The sequence below is a fragment of the Perca fluviatilis genome, chromosome 9 (genome assembly GCF_010015445.1).
Source record: "Perca fluviatilis chromosome 9, GENO_Pfluv_1.0, whole genome shotgun sequence".
Taxonomy (NCBI): domain Eukaryota; kingdom Metazoa; phylum Chordata; class Actinopteri; order Perciformes; family Percidae; genus Perca; species Perca fluviatilis.
Window position 1 is genome coordinate 38,214,421 of NC_053120.1, and position 20,929 is coordinate 38,235,349.

Below are 20,929 nucleotides of genomic sequence, written 5' to 3' on the forward strand. Positions count from 1 at the left end.
GGCAGCGCTGCCGCTAGTTAGCTTAGCGTAGTGAATGGAATCCTATGTTGCCGGTTAGCATGTTGTGAGTAAAAGTGAGCCAACAAAAGACAAAAAAACAACCTAATTACTTGCACTGAGACAAAAAATGCGTTGGCCCACCTATCTACAGCCAGGGTAGACCGTGATATGCCCTATTTCAACAAACAGTGGCGTATTCCTTTAACAATCTTTCAGTTGAGTATTGAGGGCATACCAGAAGAACATGTTCCACAGACTCCTTTTGATTGCAGGCATCACAATTTCCAGTGGGATGTTTCCAAATAAGGTGCACAGATGCACTTAACTTTGTGTTTCCCAGTCTCATTCTACTAAACAAGCACTCTTCTCTTTGGTTTTTCCCCCAGTCCTCTTTCCTTCCCCACTTTCTGCTGAATCTGAAATACATGCCTTCCATTTGTATCAGTTACATGGTCTTTGCCACTGTATCTTTATTTTGTTCCACACAAAAGCTCTGATCGCTGCTTTGCTTATTGATATTGCCACATTTGCTTTTAATCCATTTTTAGCCAGAGTGTCTACTATCTCATTCCCTCGGATGCCTATGTCAATTCAGTTCAATTCAATTTTATTCATAGTATCAAATCATAACAAGAGTTATCTCAAGACACTTTACAGATAGAGTAGGTCTAGACCACACTCTATAATTTACAAAGACCCAACAATTCCAGTAATTCCCCCAAGAGCAAACATTTAGTGTGACAGTGGCGAGGAAAAACTTCCTTTTAGGAAGAAACCTGGGACAGACCCAGGCAATTGGTAGGCGGTGTCTGACGGTGCCGGTTGGGGGTGTGATGAACAGTGGTAATAATAGTCATAATAAAGATAATGGAACTATGACTAAAAATAGTAGTTGTTGTAGTTCATGGCGTAGCAGGGCACTGCAGGGCGTTACAGGGTGTAGCAGGGCTCTGCAGGGCATAGCGAGAAATAGCTTTTTTCCCAGGGCCATAAATAAATGAGCTGCTGAAAGGCTAAGCTATAAGCTGGACTTGAACCATACTGTGTTGATAATGCACTGGTTTTCTTATTCTGGTTTTAATATTATTTATCTTCAGTATTTATTGTTGCTGACATTGTCACTTTTTATCTTTCTATCTCTATGCTGCTAAGTGAGTGATTGATGTCATCTTAATTTGGTTGTGTAGTGATATGCAATGACAATAAACTATCTATCTATCTAGCAGGACATAGCAGGGCACTGCAGAGCGTAGCAGGGCGCGGAGCAGGACCATGGCGACAGCTGCAGCCATGATTTAGGTGCCGCCCTAATCCAAGGAAAACTGCTGGGCGAAAAAACATAAGGACTCTGGGCAATAAGCTCACCACAGCAAAGTTAGTAACAAGTATTTCTGGGACATGGATGCACACAGATGGAAAGAGAGAGGAGAGAGAAGCTCAGTGTGTCAAAGGAAATCCTCCGGCAGTCTAAAACTATAACAGCATAATTAAGAGCTGGTGCAAGGCAAACCTGAGCCAGCTCTGTAGGGGTTAGTAGATGAACCTGACGACTATGAAGAGAAGCAGAGAAGAGAAGAGAGTGTGCTGGTACCCATAATAACTGAACATCTATTCCCATTCTACTGATTATATATACTGATAATATAATTGCATACAGAATATCCCCTCTACATCTTGATGAAGCATGCTTGATAGGAAATCATGCTTTCCAAAATAGCGCTTCTTTTAGGTTTATTGGCGGTTGGCAAACAACAATTTGGTGCATTACCGCCACCAATTGGTTTATGTATGGATCAGAATATCTTGTATTTACAATATTCAAATAATAATAATAATAATAATAATAACACAAAATTAATAAATACCCAAACGTGTCTTCTCAATCACGTTAATTTGACTAAGAAGGACTCAAGAAATGAGTGTTGTTTAACATTTGGTTAACACAAATTTTTTGTGTTCTCTTGCTCTTCTCCTGCTCCTTCCTGCGTAGAGCATTTCCCACTGTCCTTAAACTCTGTAAAACCACCGTCCTTTCCTCTCTTCCTCCCATTGCTTTTTCCACCTTTCCTTCAATCAATGTTTATTTAAAGTGCTCATATTATGCTTTTTGGCTTTTTCCCTTTCCTTTATTGTGTATCTTTTTTGTGCACGTTATAGGTTTACAAAGTGAAAAAGCCCAAAGTCCCCCCCAAAGGGACTTACCATCTCCAACAGAAAACACTGTTCACCAACTGCTCCAAACAGCTCTATTGTAGTCCAGCCTTTACTTCAGAGACAAGACACGTTATAATGCTCGCCTAGCTGCTAGCATGGCACGCCCTCATACTCTGCTTCTGACTGGCTAGTAGTCCTTACCTAGGTACTGTCAGGGAACGCCCTCATACTCTGCTTCTGACTGGCTAGTAGTCCTTACCTAGCTACTGTCAGGGAACGCCCTCATACTCTGCTTCTGACTGGCTAGTAGTCCTTACCTAGGTACTGAGCATGTGTGACTCCCAACAAAGATGGAACAGAAGTGCGATGCCTCACTCTGTAGCTAAAACAGAGAGCTCAACACACAGGGTGAAAAGAGGAGCTGCAGCAATGTGCAGTACAACACAAATATGGTATTTTTTGAAAACCATGTAAACCTTTTCTGATATAACCTCTAAATACAATTATGAACCTGAAAATGGGCATAATATGAGCACTTTAATAATGCTCTTAACTCATGTTTTGCTATAACTAACTGCCGAATCACTGTAAATATTCTTTGTAGCCTCCTTTGCCACCTTATCTGCCGTTTAATTTTCTTTGATACCAATATGCACCATATCCATAACTGTAAGACCCATCATTTGAATTCTGTATAATGTTTGTTGTATTAAATGCAAAATAGCGGGTCTACTGTCTGAATGACTGTGCTGTAAACCAGCTAGTAATTGAGCTTGAGTGTGAACAAATGATTGCTGTCAATGGTCTTCTATCCTCCATCCACTGTACTGTTAACAATATTGCAAGCATAAACTCTAAACTGATAATTAATTTATCCTTTTTTCCTACTTTGAGATGAAACTCGTGATCAATAAATGCTACTCATATTTTAATATTTAAATTGAAAGTCATAACATATTTAAAGAAGAAATACCAACGTTTGAAATGTTGATGGAAGACTTGCACATAATTATGTATACCAATAATTTGGAGGGGGACGTGTCATGATGATGTGATGTGCAACAACATTTAGTGGATGTAAATTAGCTGACATAAAACACATACCCGAAACACACAATCGGTTTCGACAAAAATGATAAACATCATAGCCCCGAAAGGCTGTATTTTCTTTTTTTGTTAGGACTGATCATGTTAAGTCATATTTCCCGATTTCGGGATGAACAACTCTAACAGAAGCATTTGAAGTAGCCATCAGCGGGACATCATCTTCACGCGACAAACCCATGGGGCCTATGGGTCTGCCTCGATGTAAAGAAAACCGCATTCGTCTGAATTAAACACGATATATATATATATATGATAGAATATGATTTGTAAGTGTCCAGAATGGGCACTAACAGAGAATGAGCGGGCGTTTCTTTAGCGGCTCCCCGCTATGGCTGCTCGGACGCTGCAGGAGCTTGTAGCCGCCGCTGCCTCCGTGCACTCGGACAGAGCAGCTGTGAGATATGACGGCGGGTCGGTGTCCGGGAGCCCCGTGTCCCTGCTGCTGTACCGAGAGCTGGTTGAACTGGCCGGTGAACTCTCTCATATTCTACGGAAGACCTGCTCTCCGAACAACGGAGCGATCGGGCTGTATTGTTGTGATGATTTGTTCATACCTGTCTGGATTCTGGGGTAAGTTCACTGGAGAAGCAGTGGCAGCAAAAACTGTCCTGTCCTGTTAGTAGTGTCCTGAGGAGTGTCCCAGGACAGTCAGACACTGTCACGAGAGTCACAGGACAGTGTCTGATAGTCACAGGACAGTGTCTGACTGTCCCGGGACAGTCATGAGAGTCACAGGACAGTGTCTGGTAGTCACAGGACAGTGTCTGACTGTCCCGGGACAGTCATGAGAGTCACAGGACAGTGTCTGGTAGTCACAGGACAGTGTCTGACTGTCCCGGGACACTCCTCAGGACACTACCTACAGGACAGGACAGTTTTTTGCTGCCACTGCTGCTGGTTCACTGTCGTCTCTGACTTAAAGTTTACCACTGTTGTGACCAAGTCATCTTTGTTCAAGTCCCAAGTGTCTCAAGCCATTCATTCCATGGCCAAAGCAAGTCTCTATTTTTTGGGGGGCTAGTCAAGTCACAGGTCATGTCATGTCAAGTCAAGTCCTTAGTTAAGGCAAGTCAAATGCCAAATCAAGTGTTACCTGTAGTCTTTATAAGGAGAAAAGGCAAGGTATTTGTAGCCCATCTAATAAAATGAATGGCTAGTTTGTATAACTAGCTTACTTGATAGTTAGACAGAAATGTGACAACATTAAATTAAATGTTTATATATTTAACAGCTAACATTAAAACTTGTGAATACACGCAAGTCATCATGCCTCAAGTCTCGAGTCATTAACGTACAAGTCCAAGTCGAGTCTCAAGTCACTTATTTTTTGTCAAGTCGCAAATCATCCAAACGGTGACTCAAGTCGACTCAAGTCCAAGTCTCAAGTCCACATCTCTGAAGTTTACCACTCCATGTCAAAACACAGCATCTGACCAGTGTGTATGTGAGTGTGTGGCCTAAAAAAGCCGTTAGTTCCCGTGCCGTATCAAATGAGTAATGTCTTGGGAGAGTGGCTGTGTAATTTGAAGGGTGATATGTACTGTCCTGTGGTGTTTGCCAGGATCCTGCCTATCGCTGCCTATGTCCCACTGGACCCAGACTCTCCAGGACTCCTCACTGCCAGAGTCATGAACAAGTGTGGCCTCAAGTACTGTGCTGTGAAGACCGACGTCCTGCAGGTTGAATATCTAATATATCACGAATGAATGATAATGACTAGTTGGGCTGCAACGATTATTTACATTGTCGATTAAACTGTTGATTATTTTCTCAATTAATCGATTAACTGTTTGGTCTCTAACATGTCAGGAAATGGTAAAGAAAGAAAGAAAAAAAAGAAAAAGCCCAAGATGACGTCCTCAAATGTCTTGTCTTGTCCACAACTCAAAGATATTCAGTTTACTGTCACAGAGGAGAGAAGAAACTAGAAACATATACACATTTAAAAAGCTGGAATCAGAGAATTTTTACTTTATTCATAAAAAAATGACTCAACCCGATTATCAAAATAGTTGGCGATTTAGTGAACAATTAATCGATTATTTCATTAATCTCTGCAGCTCAAATGACTAGTTGTGTAATCACAACATTTGATAATAATCTTTATAAATACAGCTAAATGAAATATGGTTCCTCTCAAGATCAGGGTTTAAAAACATGGCCAGATTAGCCTGTTGGGGCGACCAGGGGCAAACATTTTCTGTTGGGTCCCTATTAGTCTCGTTTTGCCAGACCCTCCTCCAAAGTGCGCTGTAGGAGGGTCAGGCTACTCCACATGGCATTCGGGGATGGGAGGGAAACGTGCTCTGGTTTATTGGCATTTCTTTAAATCAATCACAATCATCTTGGGCGGTGCTAAGGACCAGAGAAAAGCCGCGGTGCATCTGCAAAAAATAGCCTCGGGAAGGAACTTGTTTTGGTGGAACATGTATGTTTAAAAGTTGTTTTAGTCGTGCGACAGAAAACTCAGATTGGACAGATAGTCTAGCTAATCCAGCGGATTTTCCGGCGGCAACGGACCAATCCCGGAAGTGGAACGTCAAGGATATAGACTAGGTCCCTATTGACCCCCCCCTCCCACATCCGCCACTTCTTGCCTCTCTTTGCATTGTGTATACTCGCCTCCAAGTTCCCATTATGTCCAGAGCACACAGCAGACCAAACAACTGTATTACAGGCCAGAGACACAGGACCCAACCATATGGAATCTGCACAATGGGAGCAGTTTGAACTAAAATAATGAACATCTTAAAAATAAATGTTGACACAATAAGACAGGGCCACACAATTAGCTAATAATCCAGGACCCACTAAAGCTGCTGTTGTACTTCAGTGGTGTAATCAAATTAGCGAAATCAATTGATATGCATAGAACCTGGGGGCCTTGGGCAAAACATGTGAAGTGTGTGGGCGCATTAGCCTTGGTGCAATCAAAGATCTGATCTGAGTTTGTGTAAATAAAGTGCATGCGGCAGAGTAAAAAAGTTTAAGTATTTCATCTATTTTTATTTTTTTTATTCTTTATTTCTGCTTTTATGTCTATTGATGTATCCACTAAAGCAGATTCATGAACACCCCTGTAGAAATATCTCAAAATAATATCCCTTTCCAAGCATACATGCTACAGTTGACTTTGCTGTATATTAGCGTTTGTTTTACACTATCAACATGAATTCATGATCTCTGCTTTGTAGGAATATTTATATAGATTTTCTTTCTTTCCTCCCGTCAAGCGATTCCAGGCAGCTCTGGTCAACCACATGTCTGTGGAGGTGTGTGTGGTGTTGCCCAAGTTCAAACTGACCGTGATACACATCGAGCCGCTGCCAGTCTCTGAACACCGACGAGGACCGGAACAACCCAGGGCTCTGACAGCAGATGGAGCTGGTCTCTGCGATCCAGCTGCAGGGTTAAAGGAGGCTGGCCACGGAGACGTGGCGTATGTGCTGCACACATCTGGAACCACTGGCCTTCCCAAGATTGTGCGGGTGCCACACAAGTGTATACTGCCCAATATACTGCATCTGAGGTGAGTCTTTTTCTCTTTATTTGTATTGAAATCGCTGTTATTTTTGATGCATATGAAAAGTAGGGATGCACCGAATCCAGATTTTTGGGTGTTCGGCCGAATACCGAATCCTACTCCCATCCTCAGTCCATTAACACAGTAAACACATTAATGAAGTAAACAACGTCCACAGCAGTGTATTTTCCATTCAGTGTAGGGCTAGCAAATTTGGTAATGGTAGTCTGGTTAAAGGTCCAATGACATGGTGCTCTTTGGATGCTTTTATATAGACCTTAGTGGTCCCCTAATACTGTATCTGAAGTCTCTTTTATATAGACCTTAGTGGTCCCCTAATACTGTATCTGAAGTCTCTTTTATATAGACCTTAGTGGTCCCCTAATACTGTATCTGAAGTCTCTTTTATATAGACCTTAGTGGTCCCCTAATACTGTATCTGAAGTCTCTTTTATATAGACCTTAGTGGTCCCCTAATACTGTATCTGAAGTCTCTTTTATATAGACCTTAGTGGTCCCCTAATACTGTATCTGAAGTCTTTTATATAGGCCTTAGTGTCCCCTAATACTGTATCTGAGTCTCTTTTATATAGACCTTAGTGGTCCCCTAATACTGTATCTGAGGTCTCTTTTATATAGACCTTAGTGGTCCCCTAATACTGTATCTGAGGTCTCTTTTATATAGACCTTAGTGGTCCCCTAATACTGTATCTGAGGTCTCTTTTATATAGACCTTAGTGGTCCCCTAATACTGTATCTGAAGTCTCTTTTATATAGGCCTTAGTGGTCCCCTAATACTGTATCTGAAGTCTCTTTTATATAGACCTTAGTGGTCCCCTAATACTGTATCTGTGGCCTTGACCAACTGCCACTTTGTTCGTTTGAAAGCCATGATGTCTCTCTCTCATGAGAATGGCCCATCTGAGCTTTCATTTTCTCAAAGGCAGAGCAGGATACCCAGGGCTCGGTTTACACCTATCACCATTTCTAGCCACTGGGGGACCATAGGCAGGCTGGGGGAACTCATATTAATGTTAAAAAAACCTCATAAAGTGAAATTTTCATGCCATGGGACCTTTAACACACGTTTTTAGCTGTGACTGTCCTTCCTTTGCCGTACCTGAAATTGCTGCATTTTGGCTGCTGTCTGGAGATTCCTTCATGCACAACTCGTATTCTTTCGGATGTTTCATACCAAATGTTGTAACAGCGGCCATGTTGTGTATCGTTTAGGGTCCTCGCCACCACGAGACAAATCGGCATTGCAGATTGAACATGTAGCTGGACTTGAATGGCCTTCTTTTGACTGAAAGTACTGCCAAACAACAACTTTTTCTGCTCACAAGTTCCATTTCCACTTTCTCACAACCTACTGCATCGAACGCTCCGCCTACATAAACACCTTCCCGTAACCAACGGCGCCGTCATTACGTTGACCAGCGTAGCGCGAGTACTGCAAGCGTAGGGTTCGGTTCGGTGGAAAAAAATTCTAAGGTTCGGGGTTCGAACCCAGTCAAAAAGCCCAATATTCGGCCGAATCCGAAGCTGAATCCTGGATCGGGTGCATCCCTAATGAAAAGTGCACCTCTTTTGGCTCAGATCTTTGTTTCAGATGAGTGCAGGTGATGTGGTCTTCCTTGCCTCGCCCTTAACCTTTGACCCCTCTGTGGTGGATATTTTCCTGGCCTTATCGTCCGGGGCTCAGCTCCTCATCATCCCAACTGTGATCAAGAAAATGCCCGGTCGGCTGGCTCGACTGCTGTTCAAGCATCACAAGACGACTGTCCTACAGGCACGTGTGAAGAAGATATATATACGTATTTTGCCTAAACGTTTTCGGCAGCGGTGGTAGAAGTATTCAGATCCTTTACTTAAGTATAAGTACTAATACCGCACTGTAAAAATACAATGTTACAAGTTAAAGTCCTGCATTGAAAATGTTACTTAAGTAAAAGTATTTAGGTATCATCAGGCAGTGTTTCCTTTAGGATTTTTTTTAGCAGTGGGGGCAGGTCCGAACACCACACCCCCATGAAACGGAACTGAAATTTTGCTGCAACACAAACTAATATATATATTATACTAATAATATTCACCTCTATTCACACACAATGAGGCATATTTTCTGTTGTGATTGAACTGTATTTTTTGAGTTACTATATAGGCCAACTTTGATCTTGACATATAGGCTAAGCATTCTGTAGCAAATACCAATAAACCCACTATTAATGACATTATTTTAATGCAGTGTCACTACTTCAGCATTTAAATAATGCTCGTAAAATACAAACGTGAGCAATCGCTATTATATCGAATCAACACGTGCAATTTAGCTCACAGGTGAAGAATACAAACAACGAAAATCACCAGTTAACTTAATTTAAATTAGCAAGACCTATAGACTAATACAGGACCTATAGACTAATACAAGACCTATAGACTAATACAGGACCTATAGACTAATACAGGACCTATAGACTAATACATGACCTAGAGACTAATACATGACCTAGAGACTGATACAAGACATATAGACTAATACAGGACCTATAGACTAATACAAGACCTATAGACTAATACAAGACCTATAGACTAATACAGGACCTATAGACTAATACAGGACCTATAGACTAATACATGACCTAGAGACTAATACAAGAACTAGAGACTAATACAAGACCTATAGACTGATACAAGACATATAGACTAATACAGGACCTATAGACTAATACAGGACCTATAGACTAATACATGACCTAGAGACTAATACAAGAACTAGAGACTAATACAAGACCTAGAGACTAATACAAGACCTATAGACTGATACAAGACATATAGACTGATACAGGACCTATAGACTAATACAAGACCTATAGACTAATACAGGACCTATAGACTAATACAGGACCTATAGACTAATACAAGACCTATAGACTAATACAGGACCTATAGACTAATACAAGACCTATAGACTGATACAAGACATATAGACTGATACAGGACCTATAGACTAATACAAGACCTATAGACTAATACAGGACCTATAGACTGATACAGGACCTATACACTAATACAGGACCTATAGACTGATACAGGACCTATAGACTGATACAGGACCTATAGACTAATACAGGACCTATAGACTAATACAAGACCTATAGACTAATACAAGACCTATAGACTAATACAGGACCTATAGACTAATACAGGACCTATAGACTAATACAAGACCTATAGACTGATACAAGACCTATAGACTGATACAGGACCTATAGACTAATACAAGACCTATAGACTGATACAAGACCTATAGACTAATACAAGACCTATAGACTGATACAGGACCTATAGACTAATACAAGACCTATAGACTGATACAAGACCTATAGACTGATACAAGACCTATAGACTAATACAAGACCTATAGACCAATACAAGACGTATAGACTAATGCAAAACCTATAGACTAATACAAGACCTATAAACTAATACAAGACCTATAGACCAATACAAGACCTATAGACTAATACAGGACCTATAGACTAATACAGGACCTATAGACTAATGCAAGACCTATAGACTAATACAGGACCTATAGACTAATACAAGACCTATAGACTGATACAGGACCTATAGACTAATACAAGACCTATAGACTGATACAGGACCTATAGACTGATACAGGACCTATAGACTAATACAAGACCTATAGACTGATACAAGACCTATAGACTGATACAGGACCTATAGACTGATACAGGACCTATAGACTGATACAAGACCTATAGACTGATACAAGACCTATAGACTGATACAGGACCTATAGACTGATACAGGACCTATAGACTAATACAAGACCTATAGACTAATACAATACCTATAGACCAATACAAGACGTATAGACTAATGCAAAACCTATAGACTAATACAAGACCTATAAACTACCACAGTCAAATCAACATAGAGGAAACACTGCATCAGGAACATGTACTTAAGGTATTAAAAGTAAAAGTACTCAATGCAGAAAAATCCTCCCATTTCAGAAACTGGAAACGATCCAAACAGTTCTGTCACTCAACCAAGTGATTAATGGTCTGATCATCTCAGCTGGACTTGTAGGCCGTTATATTGTTGGGTAGTTTAATTTATAATAAAACATCAGATTTGATGAACTACACGCATCATATTTTATAAACTGCATGTGTCAAATCTTAATTTATAAAGTCTAGTAACTCAAATGAAAGAAAAGAAAAAAGAATCAAGTAAAGTAACAGAACCTCATGTTTGTACTTGAGTACAGTACTCGAGTACTGAGTACTGAGTCACTATTATGTGGTGTTTTCTCGTTTCCACAGGTCACGCCGACACTGCTCGGCCGCTTCGGGCAGCGCATCCTGAAACAGGAAGTGTTGTCGCCGGGCTCCTCGTTGCGGCTGTTGGCCCTGGGCGGGGAGGCCTTCCCCTCCCCCGCTCTGCTGAGGAGCTGGAGGCACGAGGACAACCACACCCACATCTACAATATCTACGGCATCACCGAGGTGTCCTGCTGGGCCTGCTCTTACCAAATCCCCGAGTCTCTACTGCGGTCCAGCAGCCCGTGAGTGTGACCTGTTTACGATGATTTACTGAATCCATTTTGTTAAACAAGCTGAAATCAATACGACTTACAACTCGGGTCAAATTTGAACCATTTTCAAAAAGTTTCTATATCAGAAATTTTGGTTTTCTTTCAACCAAATAAAAAAAAAAATAATAACATGGATGGTTCTGTACAACTATTACTCTTCACAAGTAAAATAAATGATCAAATGATCAGTTCACTAGTTTGGGTGTTTTATTAAATTTTATAGCATTTATTATATAATATATATATTATTATATAAGAACGTTGAAAAAGTGACAAAAATGTCGAAAAAGACGCCCAAACTGTTGGGGAAAAAAAGTTTAAATTTAAAATTTTGACCCAGATAAACAAAAAGTTGCTCGGTCGACGAGAAGACATTGCGAGGGTTAAATGCATCGGGAGCAAAAAATGTCGGAAAAATCTTTCAAAAACGTGGGGGGAAAACTAGGGGTGGGAATCACCAGAGGCCTCACAATACGATATCATCACGATACTTATGTCACGATACGATATTATTGCGATTTTAAACATATTGCAATATTCTGCGATATAATGCAATGTATTACCTATTTTCCAACTTCAAATTTTTCCCAATTTCAAATGATGTCCCCAAAGGAAAATGTTGTCAACATCTGTTTTATCTAAAAAGATACATACATTTGTTCATCTCACTTCAATTTTAAATGCAGACAAACTGACCAACACATATATCATAAAAGATCGATACTTGGCGTCTGTGTATCGATATGCTATTGCCACGGAAAATATCGCGATACTATACTGTATCGATTTTTCCCCCCACAAAAACTTCAAAAGGCGCAGAAAAAAAATCAACAAAAACATCAGAAAAAGTGTCAAAAAAAATACTTTGATAAAAGTGTAAAACGTTGAAAAAAACAAAGTTAAAATTTTGACCTAGAAAATCATAAAGTTGCATGGTCGACGGGAAGACAACACAAGGGTTAAACGAGCTGCAGTCAGTCAATACTTATATTTAACATTAACGTGTCTTTCAGCACGCTGTCCTTTGTGCCTCTTGGGAGTCCTCTGATGGACACAGTGGTGGAAGTGAGAGATGACCATGGCCGCGTTGTTACCGAGGGTGAAGGACAGGTGTTCTTAGGTGAGAAAGAGCTCATTGATGTACGTGCACACGTTATTTCAGTGAATAAAATCCACATAAATCCATAATGATCCCTGGTGCAGGTGGAGAGGACAGAGTGTGTCTCCTGGATGATGAGGAGACGGCCGTCCCCGGGACGATGAGAGCCACTGGAGACTGGGTGAATGTTAAAGACGCGCAGCTGTACTACCTGGGACGGAGAGACAGGCTGATAAAACGCCACGGAAAGCGGGTCAACTTGGACAGCTTGCAGCAAGTGAGATGTTTTATTTATGTATATATGTATACATAATATATATGTATATATATGTATACATTTATGTATATATATATTATATATTATATATATATTATATGTATGTATATATATATATATATATATATATATATATATATATATATACATATAATATATACATATATATATATATATATATATATATATATATATATATATATATATATATATATATACACATATATATATATATATTTATTTTTTTATTTTTTTTTATATATATATATATATATATATATTTTTTTTTTTTTTTTTTTTTTTTTTTTTTTATATTTTTTTTTTTTTATATATATATATATATATATATATATATATTTTTTTTTTTTTTTTTTTTTAAGGCAGAGAGAGGCACAATAGACAGCACACACAGCAGCAGCACAGCAGGCGGACATGAAATCACACACGTGAGACACACGACCAACGAGACCGGAGACACATAAATATAAAATAATATAATTATATAATTAATATTTTTACTTTTTTTTTTATATTATAATTTTTGTTTTTTGATTTTTTTTTTTCATATATTTATTTTTTTTTTATATATTTAATAATTTTTTTTTTACATATACTTTTTTTTTATTTTTTTTTAATATTTTTTTTGTAAAAAAAAATTATTAAACACTAAACCAAAAAATAAAATAATTAATAATTTTTATCAACATAAAATACATTTTTTTAAGCATAAAAATTTATATTTTTTGTGACACGGTGGACAGCACAAACCACACACACCTGCACGAGACAGTACACAGGTGACACTTTTTATGACACAGACACGAGCATGGATAACGAGACACTTGATGACACTTTTTTTTTTTTTTTTGTTTTTTTTTTTTTTTTTTTTTTTTTGTTTTTTTTTTTTTTTTTTGTTTTTTTTTTTGCCCCCTTTTCCTGTAAGCCCCAGACGCGAGGGCCCAGTGGCTAGGCACGGAGACGGAGTGGACGATCCAGCACAGAGGCGCCCAGATAGTGACACACGGAGATCAGGACACACAGCCCTTGGTCCTTTCTTCTTCTCACGTTAGCCTTCAGCCTGTCCCGGACGACAAAAAAAACGCTTCTTACTTCTTCACTTCCCTTCTGTTTGTCTTATGGCAGGTAAAGTAACGTGGCGCACAGTAAAAATAAATACCAAAGCAAGAGATGTGTGAAAGTCTGCGGGGATGTACACCAAACTGAAGGAATTTTTTTTTCACATGGATAACATATCAGTTTAACAATATAATGGAGATAGAGGTGTACAATAAAGGAAATATTGCAGAATAAGACACTCCAAGAAATACACGCGGGAACAGAAAGAAATATATATAGTGGAAATTAGCAAACAAAGAATGGAATAATGGAGGAAGTGGACTATGGAAAACACAGGTATAAGGAAAAAATGAAATAGAATGGATGAAGCCTGAAGGTGAAATGAAAAAGAATAAATATGGAGAGATAATGGAACAAAAATGATGCATGGAATAGGACAGATAGAAAAAGTTTAAAAAATGATGGAAAAAACTCGGAAAACAGTGGAGATAGAAAAGTGGACAAAGAAAACATTTAATGAAATGAAGAAAATAAAAGATGCATGGTCGACAGGAAGACCATAGATAGTGAAATAATGCAATGTGGTTTACTGTGCAAGTTGATATCGCGGTGATGACAAAATAAAGGATATATAGCGCAGCCCCACTTCCGGGTTTAATTTGTTGCCTGAATATGTATGAACTGGACCGGAAATAGGGCTGCACCATATGAGGAAAATATGCGATAATGTTGTTGTATATCTCGATAAAGATATTACTTGCGATAAATAAACAGATATTAAAGTGTTTCTTACTTATGCCTTTCTGCTGGTTACAGTGCTCTTCTAAAATACAACAAATGACTTGTTGAATTAAAAAAATAATTTCCAACATTCTTCTATGGAACAAATTGAACATCGAATTGAATATAAATTGCCACCACTACAAAAAGAATGAGTTACATTTGAAAGTGCAGTTTTCTACAGCTTTTTTCTTTCAGCTAACCCAAAACATCACTGAGTGTCTTTCGCGATTTGTATATTGGCGCGAGGTGATATTGCGATGACGATAAAAAAAACAATATATTGTGCACCCATAACAGGAAACTCTAGGTCTTCCTGAAGATGCGGCCATTGAAGAGGACTCCAACTTCCTGCTGAGTGGAGGAGATTCCCTGAAGGCACTCTGCCTGTGTGAAGACATCCTCGCTGCTGTGGGGGGGTCTTCGCTGGAGCTTTTGAAGGTTCTGCTCGACGGGACCTTCTCCGACGTACTGCGCCACGTCGCGAGAGTAACGCTGATGCCGCCGCTTGAGAACAGCCAGCCATCGCCTGAGTCCAAGAAACGAGACGCCGACGCTCCCCCTGTGGCGCCGGCCAAAAGAGAGCGCACCGAGTCGACGGCAGCAGAGAGGGCGCAGGGAGAGACGTGGGCTGTTAAAGTTGTCAGACGAGCGGGTGAGGTGATGGAATTGCAAACCGGAAGTCCAGAGGCAAATAAAACCCTCCAGGCTGATGCGCTGGGAGAAAAGAGTTCCAGTAAGGACCCCAGCGGTGATGTTCTGGGCCTCAGCCTGAGCTGGTCCTCCGACACAGGCAGATGTGTGGACGCCTCCCCGGTGCTTCTGGTACAACACAGGACCGATCGGAGCTCAGACGAGGGTAGGAGGACAGTGTTCATCGGATCCCACTCACACAGGATCCAGGCTTTAGACCTGACCGACGGGAGGCTTCTGTGGGAGCAAGTTCTCGGGGACAGAATCGAAGCCTCGGCCGCAGTGTCTCACTGCGGAAGCCTCGTGGTTATAGGTCGGTATCGTTACAATATTGCGTTACACTTTACTTGAAGGCATCTACATAAGAGTGACATGACACTATCGTGACAGTGGATCACTGTCATGACAGTGTCATGACACATGAACCCTAAAGGCCCAGACACACCGACCAGACGGCCGACCCTCGGCAGAAAAGCCAGCCGGACTGATCAGTCTCCCCGAGTTGGTCCAAAAAGTGCCTCGGAACACACCGAAGAGACGAGACCTAATACGTCTCCATAACAGCAGGCGGCGCTTAATCTGTATTGTCGCCCCAAAAATTGAAAACTGCCAGCTGATTGGCTTTACTCTAACCCTAACAGTTTAAAACCCTAACCCTAACCTGTCATGACAAAAACCGAATGACACTTCCTAAAAGAAGCGTTATGTCATAAACGTTTATGACTTGTTCATAATGTTTGACACGTTCACGACAGTGTGATGTCACTCTTATGTAGATACCTTCAAGTAAAGTGTAGCCCAATGTTTTGTAAAAACATCTGACAGTATGTCATTGTCATTGGCCTTTAGGATTTATTTTTTGGGGATTTTCCCCAGGTTGCTACAATGGCTGTGTGTATTTTCTGTGCGCTGCGTCTGGAAAGATGCGGTGGACGTTTGAGACGGGAGACGCCGTGAAGAGCTGTCCCGCCGTGGATCCCCTCACAGGTCTGGTGATAGTGGGCTCACATGATGGGCATGTCTACGCCCTGGACCCAAAGGTAGGAAGATTTAAAAAAAAAAAGTGTGGCTAGTATCATTTTCATGTTGGGGAAACAGCTTTACAGCTAATGACAGGAACAGGATTTACAAGTTTATTCATAAGGCTAGTTAAAGCTGGGGTAGGCAGGTTTATTTTTGGCGTAATTAGGCAGAAATTCCATAATATTCTTTCAGCATGTTGTTATACAAGTGGTCTGAGAGAAAACTAGACTTCCGCATCTCCTCTTGGCTCAGCCAAAGAATTTCTAATATAGGAAGAAGTTCCACTCCCTCGTTACTTCCCGCTTCTGAACTGGTTGCAGTTCCAGCAGAGTTCCATATAGGGGGCGCTCACAGGCCAGTGCAGAATGAATGGGGCTCTATGGAGCTATACCCCTCAAAACCCACTTTTCTCGGGATATATTTTTTTGTCTAGTAATTTGAATGTTGCATTCGAAAGGGGAGGCTAAGAAAATACACAATGCTGCGTGTTAGATTTCTTTAAAGTCGTTTTTTTGTTCTAAAAAGCCTTTTAAAATGTCAATGACGTCATACACATATACGGCCGGAGATACTGCTTTACGGCAAGCTCTGAGTCACTTCCTTTGTTCTCTCGAGGCATCGACAACACAGCTAACAGGTTAGACTCTCTCTGTTAATACACATGCTAGAAAGAGGTTTGCTAATGTTTTAAAGACCATGCCGAAATATTTTCTCTGATATTCAGGCTCTGCTTCGGATGCCGTCAAGCGGGATCTCCGATCGTAATCACTCCTTCACTGACCAATCAGCATTCATTAGCAGAATGCTAGCGTGTTATGGGCAACAACGACTCCCCCTGTAAGAAATCAAAAGGACATAAGTCCTCGTTCATTCAACTTTCGACCTATAACCCATGTTGAACTTGCAAAAACTACAATCAAATCTGAGATTTCTCAAAGACAATCGGGTGAAAGAGACACATTTAGCCGTCTAGCTCCATAGAGTCCCATTCATTTAGCCGTCTAGCTCCATAGAGTCCCATTCATTTAGCCGTCTAGCTCCATAGACTCCCATTCATTTTGCACTGGACCGCGATCACCCCCAGTGGAACTCTGGTGGAACTGCAACCAAATTCGGTACAATGGGGCTGAATAGGGAGTGGAACGGCTTTCCGTAGACCGGCTTTGGCTCAGCCTAGCCTTGACGGGAGACTTTAGCCAATCAGAGATTGAGAGCAATCCAATTGGCTGTTCTGTGCATGCATTGCCCGTGTGACAAAGAGGGGAGAGCTGCAGGAAGAGGCCTCACTCGACTTCAAATTCTGCCGTTTTTTTTGGGGCGACCTCTAGCTCACCCAGTAAGAGCGTGCACCCCATGTAGGTAGTCCTTTGCAGCGGCCCGGGTTTGAGTCCGACCTGCAGCCCCTTTGCATCCCCCATCTCTCTCCCATACTTTCCTGTCGATCCACTGCTATAAAATAAAGGGAAAAGCCCCAAAAAATAATGGCGTTTTTTTCTGCATTCTGCCCACTGCAGATTTTCCCCTCTGGGAATAAATAAAAAGTGAAAGTTATCTGAACTAGTAAATGTGGAGAAGATCAAGGTAAATGTACGTGTGCTTTTAGGTCCAGCAGTGTGTTTGGAAGCGTCACTGTGGGGGTGGAGCTGTGTTTTCCTCCCCCTACCTCCACGCCTCACTCAGGCAGCTGTACGCCGCGTCACTGGGAGGTCACCTCCTCTGTCTTAACCCTGTGAGTGAAGACAGTACCAAACTTCCATAAACTATTGTGTCATTTTGTTCACTGAGGGACATTTTGAGACGGCATACACTTTGCTGTCTGATAAGTGTTTGTTTTTTTCCCCTGTCCCAGGACAGCGGAGAGGTCCTGTGGTCAAACTGTAGAGACGTCCCGTTCTTCTCGTCACCAAACGCCTCCTCTGGTCACGTGATGATCGGCTCAGTGGATGGAAACATCTGCTGCTTCAGCCACACAGGGACACTGGTGAGCGGCTGCTGTATTTCTCCACCATGTCCTTTGTTATAGTGCTTTAAACGTGCCAGACTCGACTGGTGATCGTGGGTGTAGCCAGGCCTGAAATCTTAAAGGGTAACTTCGGTATTTTTCTATTCTCCCATGTTGAAATTGGTCTAGTGTTAAAGCGTAACTCTCGCCAAAATGCAACCTAGGGTCTTTTTGTCAATGTACCCGAGTCAAACTTTCATTTATAAGCATAATTAGGACGGAGACGCCACTTTTAAGATTTTACCGTATTCTCGTTTTCGGTCAAATGGGCTTTTGAATGGGAGTGCTAGGGACACTGCTATGATAGCATCATAAATCACTATTTTTAAAACACTAAGAAGGCTCGACACAACATGAGACCAGCATTGACGACATTGTTTGTGTTCAGAGTTTACTAAAAAGAAAGGTTTGGAACAACTTACTTTAGCTGTTGGTGTTTCCGCTCGCCGCCATCTCGCCAGTCAAAAAGTGTCAATCTTCGAATGCACCGTAACAGGGAGGAGACTAAAGACGGAAAGCTCCTAAAGCTTAGTTCCATATAAATGCACGGATAATTTGTTGTTTTGTCGTTAGTGAAAAACAATATTTTACCTTGTAGTTGAAAAAGGAGCCTCGTATAAGAATGACATTTCCTCCTGTAGAGTCCGTTCATTCACATTCGGTGTGCCCCTAGCTCTCCCATTCAAAAGGCAATTTGACCGAAAACGAGAATACGGTAAATCTTAAAAGTGGCGTTTCCGTCCTAAATATGCTTTTAAACGAAGGTTTGACTCGGGTACATTCACAAAAAGACCCTAGGTTGCATTTTGGCGAGAGTTAGGCTTTAAGCGAGACCACAACTGCGATGCCACTGACAGACTCAGATTGTTATTCTAAGTGTCTGACTACATTATGGGATGGATCCCTACAGAGATAGACCTTTTAGTTAAAGACTAAGATTATTTTGTTTGACATGAAACCGCCCCGAAATCCCCATCAACAAACCCACCAGACTCCATTTAATAAGCAGTCATTTTATCATCGTAAAACACACTTCATTCAAAGTCAATAGAAACTAAATAAAACTATTAAAAGTGTCTTCATTTGTCTTTTCACTGTTCTAACAATCAGCAGTCTAGTTTGGTTGAAATAAACCCTAAATTCACCCATTTACATGTACAAGTATGCTGGCTCTATACACGCTAAAAGTCCTGATTATTTCAATAGAGTCTGGTGAGTTTGGAGATTGAGATTGCTGAGCTGTTTTGGCTAAACAAAAAATCTTACTCTTTGACAAAAAAAGTCTCTCTGTAGGGATCCTTTCCATATTGGTGTCAGAATAACAATCTGAGCCTGTCAGCGGCAAAAACAACAATTTTGGTGGACCGACATCAACAGTGTGCATTTGTCCTTTTAAAGATACACTGCAGCCCGGTTTGCAGCTGCCGGTTACAGCGTTCTTGCTTAACCCTTGTGTTGTCGTCCCGTCGACCATGCAACTTTGTATTTTTCTGGGTCAAAATTTCAACATTTTGTTCTTTTTCTACACTTTTTGTCGATTTCATTCAAAAAATGTCGTCACATTCTTTCAAAAAAAACATTTTCTCACTTTTTGGGCATTTTTTCCAATGTATTTTTTTCACCTTTTTTTTTTGGACAAATTTTTGTCACCTTTGGCGATGTTTTTTTTGTCACTTTTTCTGATTTTCTTTGGTCACTTTTTTCAGCGTTTAAAAAAAGAAATTGTCTTTTTTTTCCTGCGTTTTTGTAGCTTTTTCCAACGTTCTTTTGTCATAGTTCTGATATAGAAAGTTTTTGTAAACGGGTCAAATTTGACCCGAGGACAACAGGAGGGTTAATACTGGACTGATTTCAAAGAGTTGTGTTCACATTAGTCACTTGGACAACAAGGTAAAGGGGTCCAGGTTAAAAATACCAAAATAACCCTTTAAGGATCACAATTTTTGCAAAACGGAGCAAAAGCTATTTTTGAAATGTGTGTTTCTTTGCAGGTTTGGCAGTTTTTAACAAAAGGACCCGTGTTCTCCTCACCGTGTGTCACGGCCGACCAGCAGAGGGTTCTGTGTGGATCACACGACGGCTGCCTGTACTGTTTGAACTGTGCCGACGGCTCTTTAGTTTGGACTTTCCAGACCACGGGGAAGGTGTACTCCAGTCCGTGCGCGTTTGATGGCTCCGCCATGGGCAAAAGGGGGGTTCTGGTGGCTCTGGCCTCCACAGACGGCACAGTGTGGATCCTGGATGGACAAGATGGACAAATGCTGGCCTCAGTAACTCTGCCTGGGGAGCTGTTTTCATCCCCAGTGGTGTACGAACACTCCCTCGTAGTCGGGTGCCGCAATGACTATGTGTATTGTTTAAAGCTGACTGTCAAAGAAGGACAAGATGTATTTCTGCACTGATGGCTTTTATATCTGTGTCAGAGCAAAGGGGGTGCTTTGGGAATTACATTTTTAATTAAAGTTCAGGGAAATAATGAGTCTCTCCGTTCAGACATCAGTATTTAATTTACATTATTCATAACATTTTGTGTCTCTTTAAGAATATTCTCATGAATATCTCTAAGT

General features: G+C 40.8%; 1 protein-coding gene across 1 annotated transcript; it reads left to right on the plus strand.

Annotated features, from left to right (window-relative positions):
- The first annotated feature begins 3,394 nt into the window (after positions 1-3,394).
- On the plus strand, positions 3,395-20,844 carry aasdh (aminoadipate-semialdehyde dehydrogenase). Its single transcript, XM_039810203.1, has 12 exons — positions 3,395-3,831; positions 4,823-4,940; positions 6,495-6,790; positions 8,384-8,576; positions 11,140-11,381; positions 12,425-12,531; positions 12,615-12,787; positions 14,945-15,650; positions 16,214-16,377; positions 17,964-18,089; positions 18,210-18,341; positions 20,354-20,844. The coding sequence occupies exons 1-12, from the start codon at positions 3,590-3,592 to the stop codon at positions 20,762-20,764; spliced, it is 2,910 nt and encodes a 969-aa protein (XP_039666137.1). The 5' UTR covers positions 3,395-3,589; the 3' UTR covers positions 20,765-20,844.
- The last annotated feature ends 85 nt before the right edge of the window (positions 20,845-20,929 follow it).

What these genes read in the sequence shown, in the direction of transcription:
- aasdh (XM_039810203.1), top strand. Translation starts at nt 3,590, where the DNA reads ATGGCTGCTCGGACGCTGCAGGAGCTTGTAGCCGCCGCTGCCTCCGTG. An exon ending in TGAAGACCGACGTCCTGCAG is followed by an intron (nt 4,941 to 6,494) that starts GTTGAATATCTA and finishes CCTCCCGTCAAG; the next exon opens with CGATTCCAGGCAGCTCTGGT. An exon ending in CCCAATATACTGCATCTGAG is followed by an intron (nt 6,791 to 8,383) that starts GTGAGTCTTTTT and finishes CTTTTGGCTCAG; the next exon opens with ATCTTTGTTTCAGATGAGTG.